At 43.5% G+C, this 17,517-nt stretch overlaps 1 protein-coding gene across 5 annotated transcripts in view; it reads left to right on the top strand.

Annotated features, from left to right (window-relative positions):
* The window catches only part of cdh8 (cadherin 8), a 76,642-nt gene that overhangs the window by 24,599 nt on the left and 34,526 nt on the right, over window positions 1-17,517 (top strand). For all 5 annotated transcript variants that reach the window (XM_029846062.1, XM_029846063.1, XM_029846065.1 and 2 more), the window contains one exon: window positions 3,201-3,495. In XM_029846062.1, the coding sequence (XP_029701922.1) occupies window positions 3,201-3,495 (295 nt within the window). The remainder of the gene's footprint in view (window positions 1-3,200; window positions 3,496-17,517) is intronic.

A 17,517-nucleotide genomic window follows, 5' to 3' on the forward strand; every position in this document is an offset into this window, starting at 1 on the left:
GATCATCACAATGCAGCTTAAATGAAATCCTAAATTAGAATTTACCGGCATCGTTTTCCACTGTGCTTCGATTTAAATCAGATTTTAGATGTGCATTTTACAAGAGGCCCATAAAAAATAATGGCAAAAAAATAATTAATCTGGTCAAGGCTTCAAAAACGGTATATATTTTGTGTTAATTACTCACCACTGATGATGTCAGGACTGTTTTCACAGCCTTTAAACATAAATTTGAGTTCAGGCTGCTTTGGATTCTGCTGTTTTAGTCAGAAAGTCTGGTATCAGACAGAGGGAACCAGATCAAGACCAGTCGGAACAAGTCATTTGGCCACAGAGCCACGTTTGATTGCATCCTGCTGTTCATTATATCAGGTTCTGTCCTGCTTCTAGTCCCAAAACACAAAGAGTAGGCGGATTGAAGCCTCTAAATTCCCACAGGTGTGAATGCGCTAAAGAGCTTCAAACACCTCAGTGACCCTGATTAGAAGTAAGTGACGGTTAACCGTCAAGATCTGACCCCACCGCCACGTCTCTCCCTTTAGCGTTTGCTGGATCAGGTGACTTGAGGATTCTGCTCATATTAACTCCGAGCCCAGTCAAGGCAGCGATTACACGTCCCTTAAAAATGACTGGGTCATGTAACATCACCTTCCAGAATGAATCAACCCTTTAATAGCCTTGTTTTTTTCTCTCGCAATGTTTTTTTAATATATCTATAATAATATCTTCTTTAATTAAACTCATCCTAAACAAAGGGATAGGCCGATCCTTTGATGATAAATGCCGTTTGAAGGAAAAGTAAATGAAAAGACTCCATCTTCAATCTTCTCCTGGTTGCTTGCTTCATTATTCTTTTTCTCTGCCAGTTCTAACTGGTTTTACATAGCGAAGAAGGGCCAGAACCACTCGCACTGACACGGAGAAAAAAAATCATTAGCAATATATGTACACATAGATGGGGGCAGGTATAGAATCTGTACATGGGTCCTTATTAGCATGCAGCCATTGGTAAAGTTGGTTTAACAGCCTGACATATTTCATCCTGCACTGACAGAAGAGGCAGCTGAAGCCCTGACTGGGAATCATGAGTGGCAAATGTAGCAGCGGTGTGCATGTGTGTGCATGCACAGTGTTTCTCCAGCGTGAGATTTCCTTTGTCTTCCTGAGCAGCAGCTTCCGAATATATCGCCGGCATTTCAACTCTCGTGATCTGCATGCAGGAGCTGGTATTTTCCCCTCATAAAAGATTCTGTTTACATCAGTGGCATAATGAGGTTTTTCCTTTACTTTGGTGGGTGAGAATGAAACTCCAGAGTTGGTTCATGAATCCAAAGGTTTTATTCAGGAGAGTAACAGCTCTGTTATCTGTGTAAATTCTCAGTCATCCAGGTCATTGTATCCAAGGTGGTTTTCTCTGTCAACTGGAAGAAACCCAGTCCAGTTGACAGAGAAAACCACCTTGGAAACAGCTCTGTTAGCATTTATGCTAGCGCCCCACTGTCACCTGCACGCAGGGCTCTGCTCTCAATGATCCTCTTTCTTCTGTGGCTTCTTCTTTCTTCTGTATTTGTTTCCCTACGTCACTTAATGTTGCATTGCTGTTCCCCAGGCAACCACCCGCCACCCACATACTCAATCACGTAATTGTACCTTTGATTATTGTGGTTAAAACAGTCAACGATTACGTGGTTTGCAGTCGGGACCAGGAAATGTTCAACTAATATCGACATTATTTCTATTGGATGAATTCAGGCGCGCTGAAAAGATATTATAGATGTCCTGTTGTGAAACTAAAGACTATCAACGTGAGGAATTTAAGTTAGATAAAATGGCGAATGTACACATCTATGAAATGTTCTCATATGCGCTGAGCTACAGGCACCAAAGATCACGTATAGAGTGTAAAAAGCGACGACAGTCTGTCATTAATTTCAGCTCTTTAAAGAGTTTCTCCGTGTGCAGGATGTTTCAAGGCATTTGTGTTAATGAGCTACATTATTCATCTGGAATGATGGCACAATTAGGAAAACAAAAGTGCAAGGTGTGACAATTTAAGTCAATGTGCTTTGTCAGTGTCTACAAACAACACCTTTGAGACAGGATATGCAAAAAAAGAAATTGTGGTGGGGGTTAGAGGTTGTTTTCTTTATATTGTGCACCCCAACCATGTCCCCAGAGGAGCTTCTGTGGGTAGCCTGTGGCAGAAACTAAATTAAATTTCATGAATGGGGTTTTGATATGTGCCTGTACTGTGTGTGTCTGTGCAAGAAAACTCAGAACTCAGAAAAGCCGGCAGGTATGTCAAGGCAACATTGTTGCATTTGTAAATGTCCTCCTCGGCGCCTCTCAAAGTCGGTCACCTTGGGGATGAAGGGGCTTACGTTAAAGGTGACTTAGAGTGATGGAGGTGCTTTTTCTGTTAAATATAATAAAAGCAAAGTGTTTCCAATTTCTACATTAACCTGCACTGCGTCTTCTCTGCTCTAAAATCTGGTTTACGTCCCTTCTTATGGCCTTTGTGTTGTGTTTGTTGGACACATTGCAAACTTGTTAGTAACTGGGAACCAGAGAGCTTAGTGGCCCAATTAGACTGTTTAATTATCAAAATAATGGGGTAAATGCGATGACATCTTGTACCTAGGACCAGTCAGGTTTCTCTTTTAACATCTAAATCACACCTTTGGTATATTTCAGGGAGCAACATCTGCCACATTAAGTGTCTCCATGATGTGTTTGTAGTGTATTGTGAATAACAATGTAGGCTAAGGTATATACTGTGCAACCTACCTAGTTATTGTCCCCAGTGGGGCTCATTTAGCCAAACAGAACCAACCAGACTCGGTAACCTCAGTCCTTACTTGCAAAACAGCACAATAACAATGTCAAATTACATGTAGAGGTGCACAGAATCTGCTGAGCATGGAGTCGCCCAAGCTCCAATTTTCCCAAAAAAATGATGCTTTTATTGTGTTTTGCAGTTGTTTGGCTGATGATGTCCACCTACTCTCTGCAACTCACTGTTATCATGTTAGCTTAGCATTAGAACGGGTCAATCAATAAGGCCAGATGGCTCGTTTCATCAAATAAAACAAAATACATGATCAAACCAAGTACTTCTAGGGTTTAGTGTTACTATTTAATTATTCAGCCTGACCTTTGCCATGATTTTTGATCTCTCTTTTTTTCCCCCCCCGCTGCAGTTACACACAGATTTGGACGTGGGCGGCAAAAGCATCAAGTACATCCTGGCCGGCGAGGGGGCCGGCACCATCTTCGCCATCAACGAGTTAACAGGAGACATCCACGCCATGAAGAGGCTGGACCGTGAGGAGAAGGCCGAGTACACGCTCACAGCCCAGGTCATTAACGCCGAAACAGACGAGCCTTTGGAGCCGCCGTCCGAGTTCATCATCAAAGTCCAGGACATTAACGACAATCCACCGCAGTTCGTGCAGGCTCCGTACCAGGCCTCGGTTCCAGAAATGTCTGCTGTTGGTGAGTCACAATAAACAAGCCTTCCATTCCTCTCTTCAGCTGCACGTAGCAGCCTAATCAAGTGTGTGATTTCCAACCGTTGATCTCTAATTGGCGATTGCATGAAAATAATGAGCAGACATCAAGAGGAGCGCGAGCAGGCCTAGTTACATGTTTGCTTGAGTGTCTTGGAAAATGAAAACACAAGATTGATAGATAGTTCACAGTCCGATGCTACCAACACGTGCGCGCATTTTCAATGAAAATAAGAAGATCCTTTATTGTCATTGCGTGAGATTGTGCAACGGAATTCGCAGGCCAGATGGAGGGACGTTCTCAGCCGCTGCAGCTTCGGCTGAAGCTCTTGATTGAGTTGAGCCCTGATGGTGGGGGGCTCACACAGACATGGAGAGAGCACACTAGCATACAGGAAGGCCTAACTGCAGATCAAACCCACGTCCTCCTCGTGAGGCAATAGTGCAAACCTCTACGCAACCCTTCTTAAAAGGCTATGAAATGCTAATGTTACAATCATTCCAAAACCAACCCACTCATCAACCCATCTAGCAACACATGCGCTACGAACTCTTCGACTGAACCCACCACATGAGAAAAGCAGCAACGGTAAAAGAGACTTGAAGCGTATTTCGGGAATACGGCAGCAGCATTCGCATTAGTAGTCACAAAGTGCTCACAAAGTGGACACTCTGGCAGGCAGTCAAAAACACGATTCCCCAAACCGTATAGGTCAAATCTTAGGTCAGATCTTAAGAAGTGGAGCGGTTTATTGCATCCATTAATGCTTTTATACAGCATCATCACACTGCATAGGCTGGTAAATGCGAGATCAAATATTTATGCGGGCAATCGCCGGCAAGGAATTCTCGCAATGTAGGAAAGACAAAGCGGGCACAGCGGCCGTTTTACATTATTTTGTAAAAGTGGCAGCCAGATAGCGTGCGTACGTATCGCATTTCCGAATCAAAGGAAAAGCAGTGGAAGCCACCAGCAATCACGAGAACCGTTAACTTAACTGCTGCAGCTATAATTGCCACAGGCCGGCGTTCTTCCCTCGCCCACAAACAAACAACTGCAAATACGGTCCAAACTGACCGTATGCTAATATATTCATATATTCACATTCCTAGTCCGACCATGTGGTCATCGCATGATTCAGAGGTGCTAGGAAAGACCAGCGGCTCTACACAAATCAGCGCATGTTGGGTTTTTTTCCCCAGTTTTCTAGCTCCTTCCTCCTCGGAACGACCTCATCACTGATTCAGCACCAGTACGATTCTTGTAGAAAATGCTTCATCAGTAGCAGGAAGCTGTGTGTTGGTGTGTGTGTGTGTAAGGGTGTGTATGAAAATCAGCATGGATGCTAAGGCCTGTGGTTGGGTGACGCCCTCTGTTACCATGTTTCCTTGTTGCGCTTCCACTTGTTACCTGTCAAGAAGCTGACAGAACACGCAGAGCAGATGGCGTTCCCTACGTCCCTAAATCTGTTTGGTAAACTCCATCTGTAGGTCGCAGCCTTTGCCCCAGCGGCGGCGGCGATGGCGATTTAGACTCTTCTGATGGTTGTAGCTGCTATATCGCTGCTGCCACTCAAGCCAAATGGAACAAAATGCAGCACAAAAGAATCCATGTTAACACAAAGTTGCAGTGAACTCCTGTTGTCTGAACTCCGTTCCTTGATCCTGCTGCTTATTGTTTTGGATCTCAGTTGAAACACACTGTAGCTCTCTGAGGGTTGGTTTTTTTTATTTTTTTGCCTTCCCCGGCGTAGTTCAGGGACAGCCATCATGTTGCAGCACAGAGCAAAGTGGTACTTGACAGCACTCTGTGATTTGCAAGGGGGAATAACGTATAAGAAGTATTTTGCATCTCTTTGTTGATTGTTGTTCCCTTTTGTCACTTCTGATTAATTAAATATTCACAAACGCTCAGTTGTTTGCTTGAAAGGATTTATTTTTGCAGCGACTAGCTTTTCCTCTTGTTAACTTTTCATGGGCTGCGCCTTAATGGGACGGAGATGCTAGCAGCACGCAAACAATAAGTCATTCATCTCCTTACCTTATATTCATAAATCATGACTCTCTCAGCCCAAACATTTCGTATTTATTGCGCTGAAAAGACAATTTGTGGAGGACTCAGTGGATTATCGAGGGTGTGCCGAGTGGTGGGGAGCTAATAAAGTCTGCCAACGGGAAGGTTTACGTGAAGTCTTTTGCGTACGAACAGATCTTTACTTTGCTGGGCGATGCTGCATTATCTGAGTCCAGACAACGAGGAGAAGTCACCTGTATCAAATCATCAAAACTCTATTCCCCACCAGTGTAGATTAGCACTTTCAGAGCATGTCAGTTCCACTTCAGACATCTTAGCCTCTGTTCACTTATCAGCCTTTCACCCACTTAGTATCACTGAGACTCGGGATAAATATCAACATCCACCTTTTATCTGTCAAGGACTCCGGCCAGATAGAACCCCCCCCTCCCCACTGAATGGACTCATCCCCCATAAGAAGCAGTCCCACAGCCAGATGAGATATGTGACATGGGCCACTGAGGTCGCCATGCTTCCTGTGTGCGGAAGAGCATAGAGGTTAATGGGAAATGAAGGAGGAAGACCTTTTGTTCTTCCTTTAAAGGAACCAGGCGGATAAGACGTGTGGCTTTCTGTGACTTTTCTCCGACTTTCATTACCCTGAATGGATGCGACTCCCACTTTAATTGTTGAGTAGATGGTCTCTGAGAAGTAAAGTCTGACAAAGGCAGAGGTGGTGCTCGTGCAGGTGTAGGGACGGTGGAGCAGAACGCGGGCTCAGTGCAGAGGATATGTAATATAAATAGCACTTCTGTACACACCCTGTTGGACAGGAAACGTGCTTTAAACACAGCATCTTGGGCCTTGTTCAGAAGTTAAATTCCAAAATGGTTTCTTCAATTCCTGTGATTTTTTTTTCTGCATGTAACTATTGATTGCTGGGTGGGTTTGTAGACCCTAGAGTGTGGTTTTCTGGTGCTTATTTCTTTATATTTCCATTCACAGAATGTATCCTGGAGATTATTTGGTGATTTCTTAATGTTCCGTAACGTAAGTGATGAATCTGGAACATTTGGCGTTGGACTGAGGCCACTTTAGCTTTGTTCTCAGGTGCACAGGGATGGAACCTCCAGCTTCTTATTGTTCCATTGCTGAAGACATGTTGGATGCCATTAAGCAAATATTCAAATATTTAAATAACTCATGTCAACGAAATGGAAAAGGAACAAAGAGGACGCGCTGACTTTGATCTATCGTTTATTCGGACTTAAATAATTCAATGAAGCCTCAATCAAATCGACTCTTTTGGATCACCCCCCCCCCCCCCCCCCCCTCCCCAACACACACACTTTCACTTTTAAAACCTTTGAAATCGAATTTTCTCAGTATCTAAGAAGAACTGTGATCTTTTTTTTAATTTAGGGATTTAAAAAAAAATGTCATTATGGCGGTATTAATTTTAATGAGCTCTAAAGTGCATGGTCACAGCTTTGGGAGTAGATTTATCATATGGCTACGGCAACTGACATTTTGTTTCGTTTGTTTGTGCAACCATGGCCACGATGAGAATTCATTTGCACAAATCTCACAGGATTAGCTCATCCTGTTTTGCTCTTAATGGGGTCTTTGACTTTAAGGCCGACACACGCTGACAAATTCCCCCACATGCTTGTCGACCATATGCTGGAATTATTAGGCTCTGCTCTCCTTCTGCAGCTAACAAGGGGGATGTGATGTCGCTGTAAATTGTCTGCTATACGTAACAGTTCAGGTAATTAGAAAAAGGTCTCCAGACCCTCCCCCATGGGCTGCAAGCGGCAATAATTGCTACGCTCCGAAACAAACTTGCTGAAAGTTCTTTTGCCGGTTAGAACTCGTGCAAGCGACGCCCAGGAGTGCTCAGCTGCGAGCACGCTTCATTATCAGGGTGATTAATAAATTCTCACACAGACAGATGGCCCCGTGCACCGGGCACACGCTCTGAAACCACTGCAAAATGAATACCTGCATGGAAACGCTGATCGCCGCCAAATATGTCGAGCGCGGCTAAATTGGAGCGGAGACATAAACATGAAGTGACATTAATAGATTACCTCGAGATGATTTGCATTTTTCAAGTTATTATGGATGCGAGTAACAGGACTAACAGGCACAGCCATCGATGTTGGGCCCTAATGATGTTTCTGATTACACTCTCATCACCAGAGGCAGCTGGGAAAATACGTAAAGGCTTGTCATCACAGATTTGGACGATAGATGAGCAGACTTGATCAAGGGGAGACATATGGAAATGAGCGAGATACAAGCGTGCATCAGAGCTACACATAAAGACTTAGCACAGGAATACGTGAACCATCAAAAACATAAACAGGTCTATCTATCTATCTATCTATCTATCTATCTATCTATCTATCTATCTATCTATCTATCTATCTATCTATCTATCTATCTATCTATCTATCTATCTATCTATCTATCTATCTATCTATCTATCTATCTATCTATCTATCTATCTATCTATCTATCTATCCTTGTCTCACGTGTCTTTTGGATCAATGCTAGAAACACTGAGCTATTTTAAGAGCATTTCATGCTCCACTTGGGCCAGATGTCCTGTTAAAAAAAAGAGTCCTTCTTCTCATATCTAAAATATCCAAGTCTTCTACACCCTGGATGTATTTCCATGGAGTCACTAAACACAGTTTAACTTGAAACATCTTCGGCTTTTCTTCAGGGTCACCACAGCCCACATAAGAGTCCATCTTTTTATCTTCAGCGTTACGCTCTGAGCGTTACGCTCCTCAGCTCTTTGGGTCTCTCCCTTCTCTGATCCTGGACTCTGGTGGTCTGCAGCTTGGCAGATGGAGAGAGTGGCAGGGGGGCCCTGGCCCTTTAACATAGCGGGCCGCTGGATCCAAAACCTCAGCCTTTAGTGGGCAGGGGCACATCTGAAGATTATGCTCCAGGGCCGGCCGGGCAGGGATGGAGCAGGCCTGGGCTGGGTTGACAGTGGTGAGCGACTCAGAGGGCCGAGCGAGGGCAGGAGGAGGTCGGAGCGGTGAACCCAGCCAAGGCCGTGACTCTATCAGGACTGTCGTACTGCCAGGAAATGGCGTGGATGCCAGCCTGGCCTTTTCTGTGCCTGTGCTAAATGGGGATAGGACAGGCCTCCAGGGTAGAGATGATTTAACTGACATGCTGGAGTTTATCTGTAAATAACCTGCTACCGCCATCTATCTCACCTTGTTTGGCAGCAGCATCTGGATGCTCGTGAGTGTGCGCATATGGCTCCGTATTTATGTCAGGGCTTGTCTTCTTAATCTACACGTGATTTTTATTTAACGCCTGCCAGTAAGCACAGTAATAAACACAAACTGTTTCTCTCCATTCCTCTTGTCTCTTATTCCCCACCATCCAACAGATGACTGAGGGTTACGGCTAATTCCGCACCTCTTACATCTTCCAGAATATAGATTTTGAAAAATGAAAGTCAGTTATTCCTTTGGCAGCGCATGTTTGTTGAGAAGAAAAAAAGTACACATGGGAATAATCCCAGCTGTTCAATATCAAATGCATGTTTTATTAATTCATCAAGAGTTATTTATTATCCAGTGTAGCTCTGAATAATGTATGGAACATCATCAGTCATTGGTTCATTCCGTGATAAACTCTAAACCCTTCGGAGCCTCCTGTGGTTTGACGTTTTCCCGAAGCATGCGTGCACACATTAGCCATGTGTATCTGATGTACATGCACACATCAAATCAGCCAGCACTAAACCACAGAGCTGCTGCTGGAATGAAGCCAGCATGCAGTTAAAAAAAAATACTTTTCAGGTGTATCGTTTTCCTGCTGTCCTTTGTAGTCCAAAGTGATTCACTCCCGTTTTTATTCCTCTCGCTCTGCCTTCCATCCTTCCCTCCCATCTTGCGTTTGTTGTTGCCATCTTTCTCTTTTGCTAAGCTAATGCTCTGTCTCGCTCTCTCCATGAGGATAACAAAAAAAAAGTGTCTGGCTCCCAGGTAATGAAGCTCTTCAATGTGATCTGCACGAGATTACTTCCCTCGCTGGTCTGGCTGCTTTGCCCCGGCGAATAAAAAAGACTCTCAATAAGACCCTGGACGAGCAGCCTTTTCTCAGCCACAGCAGTCGTTTCTCAGGCAGATTTGTGTCTCGCTACATCAGGTTTTGGCAGGTGAAGCAAGGAAAGAGAGAATGGAAGAGGCTAAACAACAAGTTTGTAGAAGGGAAGGATGGATGCAAGCGCTTTCATGTGTGCTTGTAATGATGATGATGATGCTGCTGTCACACCCACCAGTTCTGATCAAATCACTCCTGCACATGGCTGTCTTCTCTAACTAAGGGTTACTTATGCATCTGCTTACCTTTTTGCACACAACACATTGCTGCACAGGCGCACGCACACACACAGAGACACACACACTTGAATGCTGGAGTCATATTTGCTCTCCTGCTCTCACACGGCGCTGATCACTTTTTCAGGGTGGCTTAATCAATCTGAGGGTGAAATGAGAAGGACGCAGCAGTCTTCCTTCTTCCTTCCTTCAGCAGCGCTGCGGGGCTGCAGGGCCTGATCCTCGATACCTTGACATTCGTTTTGATGGCTGTGTCGCGCCAGACGAGGGTACAATTCTGATTAATCAGGAGTGAGTTTAGACTCTGATGTCACTAAAATTGATGCAGATGTGACGTAATGACCAACAGAAAAAGAGCCAGCAAATGATTGTTTTTGTCTACAGCTCATTACTGACCTCAGCAAATAATTCATTCATGATTGAAAGATTTGGAAGAAAATACGACTAAACGAATTAGAATAATAGGAAATGCGGGCTCCTCTAGGCCCGAGCTTTATCAACTGGCTTTGGTAGGAATCAGTTTCTTTCTTTCTATCTATCTATCTATCTATCTATCTATCTATCTATCTATCTATCTATCTATCTATCTATCTATCTATCTATCTATCTATCTATCTATCTATCTATCTATCTATCTATCTATCTATCTATCTATCTATCTATCTATCTATCTATCTATCTATAAATGACATAAAATTTTTTGGAACTACAATGAGGAAAACTACTACTCTAAACTACCGTATTTTCTGGACTATATGTCGCTCCAGAATTTAAGTCGTATGAGCCAAAATATGCATAATAAAGAAGAAAAATAGATATATAAGTCGCACTGGACTATAAGTCGCATTTTCGGGGAAAATTTATTTGATAAAATCCGAGACCAGGAACATACATTTCATCTTGAAAGGCAATTAGCAATCCATTAGCATGGATTAGCAATAGGGTTACGGTATGCTAATGTAACAAATTCAGCTACATGACCCACAACAAACTGAGTACGTGTCTGCTTTGTTAACGTAACATATTAACACTTATTCAGATAACTATAGCATAAAGAACATCCGAGCAAGGTAACCAAACAATCAAGTCTAACTCCATAGACGAAGCACCGCTTCTTCTTCTGCGTCGCTAAAGGAACTCGTTCCTCAGGTACACACACCTAGAGCGCCCTCTGGTGGTTGTCAGCGTGAAAATAACGAACATGTGAAATTCTGTAATAATGTATTTATTTAAGTCGCTCCGGAGTACAAGTCGCACCCACTGACAAACTATGAAAAAAAGTGCGACTTATAGTCCGGAAAATACGGTACTTGATTTATTGCTTAAAAAAAAGCTTTTCTGTCCATTTTAAATCTGCGTCTCTATTTTTCGTAGCAATAGTGAACTGATCATGGGTGTCGTTTGTGGTGCAGACATCATGTTTTTTTTCTAAATCAAATATTCCATTAATAGACAATAATAATAATTGTAAGAAGAAGATACCACATTCATTTTGAGTTCACCATGAAAATAGCTCACCATGTCATCGTGGAGACAAATCTGGCGACACATTATCATTCGTCATCACTAAACTACAGATGACAGAGTTGTTCTATCTCAAATCTTCTGTTTAGAGTCTCAAATGCTAATTTAATTCTTCATATTTCTTCCTTGACACTTGTATGTGAGTCACATTTTCAATAATAATGAAAAGCAAAATGAGATAAGTTTTCATTCAATTGCTGACCCAAGTCTTTTTCAGCAGGTTCGAGTCTTAATTATTTTGACAGATTTACATTATATATTTGAAGCCATCGAACTCGAGTGTAGCCAAATGGACAGGACTCACATCACACCACTGTTTCTTTGTTGCGAACACACACACTCGCTGTCTGGCTTCACCACCATAAGATGGCAGTTCTCATATCCCATGGTTCACTGGCTCAGGGAAGCGGGACGAAGTGGTGATACATCATCTATAAACAGTATATATCGTTTTTGTCCCTAGTTCAGGCTCAGAAAAGTCCAATTCAGGTTTTCCTACTGAAAGTGTAATCCTAACTGGGTTTAAATGTAGATTCCTGAGGGAGGAATCAGCTCTGAGGTATCAGATTTAGAGTGTTATGAGTCTCCAGGTTTGTAATCCTCCAAGATCATCATGCAATAAACCTTCTTCTCAATTTATAGATCTATCCACCCAACTGTAGAGAGAAATGGTACATTTGCCAGCCTAGTTTTTAAATTGACCACTCCGATGTGTGAGTTGTGTGGAAGCCATACTGGTGAGTGGGAGGTCCTGTGGAGGACTGTGGAGGACTCCAGTTTTGCAGCTCCGACTTGGTAAATGCTTACTCATACCTTCAAAGTTGCCAGGAAGCTTTCTTGTACACATTGTTCAGCTCACTAATCAATTATTCAGGAGGATAGTTGTGGATATTTAATGCCACGTTGTAGAGTCTTTTCTCTCTGCACATTCTCCTCCTCCCCTTTATCCAACTCTTTTCTCTTTGGCATCTCCATCCTACTGAACGCTGTATTGTGCCGCGTGCCCCTCTCATTAGGGTGTAGCGTTTTAAAAAAAATGGTAAGAACTCTTCAGGCAAAAGTGAATTCCTTGTGTCAGAGGATGTGTGCAGGCTCTTCATGCTTCAGGTGATTTTACAGTGCGGAGCAACAATAGCAGGATAACAGAATCCTCCGTATTCTCATCCTCCCATGTCTGCATTATTAATTGTCTAGGGTACCATCCACAGCTATTTGGGCCCCGCAGGCAGCCGGCACATGGTACCTAAAATTAAAAGCTGCAATTGACATAATAACAGTCTTTAAAGTTTCATTTTGTTCTTACAGAAGACCGCACGGTCTTAATTTAACTGGAAGGAGAAAAGCGAGAGAAAAAAAACCCAACAAGTTCAAATGGACAGAAAAGGAGGAACTTTTATATATTGTTAAATGTGAATTTGTTTCTAAGCGACTACAGTTAATTTGCCTCACTGGGGGAGGGGAAGGATTGGCAAAGTAAATAATGGTCATCAAGGCGTCAGATTTGAGACGAGAGGTCAGTTCAGTCACGTAGGTAAAAAGGGGGGTAGATACGTCTGCACGGGAAGGTCGTTTAGAACAAACAGATGATAAGACACACCCACCAGAGGGGCAAAGCTCTTGTTTTTGCACCTTCCCTCATTAACTAGTTTTAGGCGAGAGCCAAGAACAAAGGGCATTAGTAATCTGTCATTTTCTCATTTGTGAACATTTCAGTTTTTCTGAAATGCAAAGTATCATTTCCGCCGCGCACCAAAAACAAGAGGAAATTCAGCTCACATACAAAAGAACCAGCAAATTGTTTGTAAAGTTTCAGAACAAAGTGAGAACCTACCATCCAAATCTATGAACCTGCTACACTCGCATGCAGCTGCTTTTTCCACCGCTGAGAGACTCGACATGAACGTGTTTGTCACTTCTTTCAGATTTTACACAGACCCCCCCCCCCCCAACACAAAAATATGAAACAACAAGAAATCCATTGCTGACACAGAACCTGTTTTAAGGGTTCAATCAATGGCTGGATGTTGTGCTTCTATGTTATTTTACTGTAGGGCTTCTCCCTTGTCATCAGTGTCTCTGCAGTCCTGCAACAGGTTTACAGGCTAACACCAGGGGCTGCTGGGTAATTGAAAGAGTGTTCTCTCCAGCACGTCACAGAGCCATCCCTTTAAAATTTCACCACACCCCTGCAAGAGTAAACAGACCTTGGGATTCCTCAGGGCGCGTACCCACGTTGCACCATTCCTGTCGCTTTCTGTTGTCATTTTTTATGCCCCCACCCTCCCTTTTCCATTTCTTTTTATTTCCCTCTTCGTTGACGCGCCGTTTGAAAGTTGACTCGCCGTTGCATCTGTTGCACAACTGCCAACTTTTAACAATTTGCGCGAGCGCGCGTCTGTCTCATCGACCACGTATTTCCGGACGCCTTCCTCGAGGATGCTTCAGGACGTGGTGGCATGTAGCGTTCCGTCTGTGTGTTCCCTGTGATGGATTGCTTGTCAGGCAGCAGCAAAGTGGCATTAAGTTGCTGGTCACGTAGTGCATTTCAACATTCCTCTGGGGGGAAAAAAAGCTTTAACTCTTCTAACTCCAGGACAGCTGTCAGATGACAGAGTGTATTACTTAGAAGGCACCTGGCTTGGAAACACATGATGTTAAGAGGTTCCCTGGACCTCCGTGTGTTAATGCAGCAAGGCCGTTTCACGTAGTGCGTCCAGCTGTTTGTTTTCTGATAAAGGCAACAAACTACAGTAATAACTGGGATTTTATTTGGTTTTTTTCATGGATTTCTCCTGTGCTGGCTGTAAGAATAGAATAGGTTTTGACTGAGAACACGGTGTTGCATTGCTGCTGCAGGGGAGGAACGAAGGACAGTGTTGGAAAGGACGGAGATGCTTCCTTTCAAGTCTGTCCTTTTCTGTCGATGCAACGCCAGTAGTTGCACAACTCCTGGGATATGAAAATAGCAACATTGTGAAAGGATTTTTTTTCTGTCGAATTTAGCCAATCTTTCTTCAATCCCAAGCATCCAATAATGTATGATATTTGGTAGCACATCACACTCGTAGTAATAATAACAAGGATGAGTTAACTGAAGAGTTGGACTGCTGACCACACTTTTATGTATCAAGGGTAGATTTATTTCATACAACATTTTGACCAACACAACTACATATTGCTACGATGAAATCTTTAGTTCAACTTGCCACATATCTTTTTTTTATTTTTTAAAAGTTTCTAATATTTCTAAATGTAATTTTTTCAATGAGCTTTCCTCTATGACTCCACAGGCAAACAGGATTCCGTAGTTGATAATGGTCAGCAGATAAAGCAAACTTTGTACAATAGAAAGGATAAAATGAATCTGTGCAAAGCCGGGTCCTTCACTCCTTCTCCTATGTCTCATTAGATGCAAACAGCACGTATGTGCTGGTACAAGTGAAAACCATGGTCGACTCAACTTAATACAGTAGTTAAAAAAAGAAAAAAAAACAACCACCGCATGTTCATCTCTCACCACAGCTTCATATTATACTGAATTATGGTTCCCCCCGCTTGGTCCTGTTTTATTGAACAGGCATAATTCACATTAAACACCCTTGGCCCTTGGCAGAGTTTCCAAATTAAGCAACATTTTGTTCATTTACCCAAAATAAAGCTGTTCATTAGACAATATATGCCTTCTCCTCTGTTATTACCTTGCCATTGTAAATGCCTTGGGAGTAATTAAACATGCAAAGTACCCAATTTTCTGTCTTCGGCTTCTCGTCCTGAACTCTATCTGCTTGTTGCACACATTTCCCATGAACTAATTAAAGTAAATCAATGACAGAACTCCTTAAAATGGCAGCGTGGCATGTGTCACAGTCGTCAGTGGCCAACAAAGGAGCCTCTTAATTATTTTGTCCGTGCCTTTTCTCTAAACAGATTGTCAAGGTGGCAGACTCAGTGGCCGATTCTTTAAAATAGTGTTGTCATGCTGAGGGAAGGGGAAAAAAAAGTAAATAGGCAAACATGCGTGCACAAGTTCCATCCCGGAGACTAGTGATTGTACTACAACAATGACAGTGAAAGTGTGTAAGTGTGACAGTCCCTCTACTCTTCAAAAGTGCAGCACCCCTTATCCATCACTGGCTCTGGGGAACAATTTATTGGACGCTGACAACCATAACTTATCTTCAAGCTTTGTTTCGTTCCTCATGTAAGCTGCTCTTTGTTTTGTTTGGCAAAGTCTAACGAATGAAGATTGCGATTTAAGGCCGGAAACAAGCACATCTGCTTGGTTTTTCGGAGACATTGGCTCTCCTCTTCAGCTGTGACCCCCATCTTAGCATGAGTACGCTTTAGTGCTGTTACGGAGGCTGACGGTCAAGAGACAGAATGGCTTCTTTCCTGTCTTGCAATTATTTTGCTGCAATCTGAAACCAAACATCTTTGTACTATAAATATAAAGCGTCACAGTGGGAGCCCGTGCAGTAGATCAGTGTTTAGTGCAACGATAACAGATGAATTGTTGGTAGGTTGGAGACATCCTCTGGCCGTGGCAAAAGCTTTGCACATGCTAATTGTTTATGAACATGCTTAATTATTTAAGGCTTCCCTTAACACTTATTTGCAGAGTTTCCATAAATACTCATTTGGAACTGAAGAATTCTCCTAATATATAGAGGCCAAGCAGGGAAGCTCCGAGCACGTCATTGTGGTTGGGTAGATGGATGGATGGATGGATGGATGGATGGATGGATGGATGGATGGATGGATGGATGGATGGATGATGGGTGGGTGGATGGATGGATGGATGCATGGATGGATGGATGGATGATGGGTGGGTGGGTGGATGGATGGATGGGTGATGGATGGAGGGGTGGGTGGGTGGATGGGTGGGTGGACAGATGGATGGATGATGGATTAATGGATGGGTGGATGGATGGATGTATGATGGGTGGGTGGGTGGGTGGATGGATGGATGGATGGATGGATGGATGGATGGATGGATGGATGGGGTGATGGATGGAGGGGTGGGTGGGTGGATGGGTGGGTGGACAGATGGATGGATGATGGATTAATGGATGGGTGGATGGATGGATGGATGATGGGTGGGTGGGTGGATGGATGGATGGATGGATGGATGGATGGATGGATGGATGGATGGATGGATGGATGGATGGATGGATGGATGGATGGGTGATGGATGGAGGGGTGGGTGGGCAGATGGATGGATGGATGGATGATGGATTAATGGATGGGTGGATGGATGGATGGATGGATGATGGGTGGGTGGGTGGGTGGATGGATGGATGGATGGATGGGTGATGGATGGAGGGGTGGATGGGTGGGTGGACAGATGGATGGATAGATGGACAGATGGATGGATAGATGGACAGATGGATGGATGGATGGATGATGGGTGATGGATTAATGGATGGATGGATGGATGGATGGATGGATGGATGGATGGATGGATGGATGGAAGGATGGTTGGATGGACGGATGGATGGATGCTTGCTTTCCTCATTGTTACACTGACAATTCTAATCACCTCTTAATTCTTATTCTACCCCCCGTGTGTGCAAATGCAGCTCAATCAAACGGTTCATGCAGTCCAAAAATAGCGCTGGTGGTGCTGTTGGAAAAACGGACTGTCAGTCTCTTTATGTCTGATCATGTGCTATTATGCGCTCTGCCACATCAGGGAGAGGGATACATCAGTGTGTATGGGATTGAAATCAATACATAATCACTTCAGTGTCAGCACACTGGCACTATCAGGGGGAGTCCAGCACCGCAGACCTGCAATTTCAGGAGAAAAACAACAACAAAAAAAAACAGGTTTATGCTATATTTCTGACCTCAGAAAGCTGATTTGGGGGTGGGCCAGGGGGGTTTAGCTCATGTCTGTCTTGCTGACTTGAGCCGACTGTACGGTGGAAAAGCACTGGTAAATTTTCACTGTGCATGTGTTGAATGAACAACTTTTTAAAGACAATATCCAGAGCATCGTTCTCCAACATGTCAGATGGCATTAATGTCTTCTGAGATCTGCCTGTGTCTCCTCAGGAGGCTGGAGGTTGCTGTTGAAACCTTTCCTGTCCAA

Source organism: Takifugu rubripes, chromosome 13 (genome assembly GCF_901000725.2).
Source record: "Takifugu rubripes chromosome 13, fTakRub1.2, whole genome shotgun sequence".
Lineage (NCBI taxonomy): Eukaryota > Metazoa > Chordata > Actinopteri > Tetraodontiformes > Tetraodontidae > Takifugu > Takifugu rubripes.